This window comes from Eimeria tenella, genomic scaffold, assembly GCF_000499545.2.
Source record: "Eimeria tenella Houghton genomic scaffold, Eth_scaff4085, whole genome shotgun sequence".
Classification (NCBI taxonomy): domain Eukaryota; phylum Apicomplexa; class Conoidasida; order Eucoccidiorida; family Eimeriidae; genus Eimeria; species Eimeria tenella.
In genome coordinates this window covers 1-1,128 of record NW_013544999.1, presented here as the reverse complement: position 1 = coordinate 1,128, position 1,128 = coordinate 1, and the positions used below count along the sequence as shown (strand labels likewise).

The 1,128-nt window shown below is 56.6% G+C and overlaps 1 protein-coding gene across 1 annotated transcript; it reads left to right on the top strand.

The window, feature by feature from the left end:
* Positions 1–168: 168 nt before the first annotated feature.
* Positions 169–954, top strand: ETH_00037590 (uncharacterized protein; the record flags this gene model as incomplete). Its single annotated transcript, XM_013379853.1, has 3 exons — positions 169–323; positions 573–654; positions 927–954. Coding segments are annotated over 3 exons (265 nt in total), but the record flags the coding sequence as incomplete, so codon positions are not given.
* Positions 955–1,128: the final 174 nt, after the last annotated feature.

The following is a 1,128-nucleotide window of genomic DNA, read 5'->3' as shown; positions in this document are numbered from 1 at the left end:
CTGCAGCCGCTGTTGCTGCAGCAGCAGCAGCAACAACAGCAGCATCCGTTGCTGCAGCAGCAGCAGCTGCTGCTGCTGCGTCGAATACTTACGGGCTTGCTGATAGCGCCTCTGTTGATGTTAGCCTTTCTAAAGCTGCTGCTGCTGCTGCTGCTGCTTCTGCTGCAGCGTCCACGCCGGAGTGTGGGGGGAGGCTGCTGCGGGTCCTGCTGCTGCGGATGCTGCTGCTGCTGCTGTTTCTGCTGCTGATATTCTCGAGATCGCAGCAGCACAAATGAGGGATTCCGAGGGGACTGTTAGAGAGGCTGCCATTTACCTTTTCGGTAAACCCTAAACCCTAAACCCTAAACTTCGGTAAACCCTAAACCCCAGACGCTAAACCCTAGCCCTGCCGCGGGAACGATCACTTGGGAGAGCGCAGCGCGTGACAGCCAAAGGGCCGAGGAAGGGTTTAGGGTTTAGGGTTTACAAACAGCACTTGCTGCTGCGGAAGAAGGCTGGGGTTTCTGAGAATAAGGGTTTAGGGTTTAGGGTTTAGGGTTTAGGTTTTGGGTTTTATTTCGGCGCTGCAGGAGCGGTGATGCGCTGCTGTGGGCGCTGCCCAGCAGCAGCAACAAAGGCAGCAGCAGCAGCAGCAGCAGCAGCAGGGTGGAGGTCCTTGGTAGAAAGACTCGCAGCCAGCGGCTCTCGCAAAGCCGGTAGGTTTTAGGGTTTAGGGTTTACGGTTTAGGTTTTAGGGTTATCACCCCGGGGTTTGTGATATACTCTTCTTTAGGGTACAAAACGAAGGGTATGAGGCTCGGGTTTTGGGGGGTTTAGGGATTAGGGTTTGGGGTTCAGGGTTCAGGATTTAGGGTTTAGGGTTTGGGATTTAGGGTTCAGGGTTTAGGGTTTAGGGTTTGGGGTTTAGGGTTTGGTGTCTGCAGCGTTGGATTCATTGCTGATGGCGCTTGAGTCGACGGCTCCACTGCAGCTGGTTCCTGCTGCTGCTGCTGCTGCTGATGATGACCCTGCTGCTGCTGCTGCTGCTGCTGCTGCTGCTGAGGAGGCAGCAGCAAGGGAGTCTCTGGTGGCACTGCTGGGCGAGGCGGCGCAGCAGCAGGAGCAGCAGCAGCAGCAGCGCGCTGC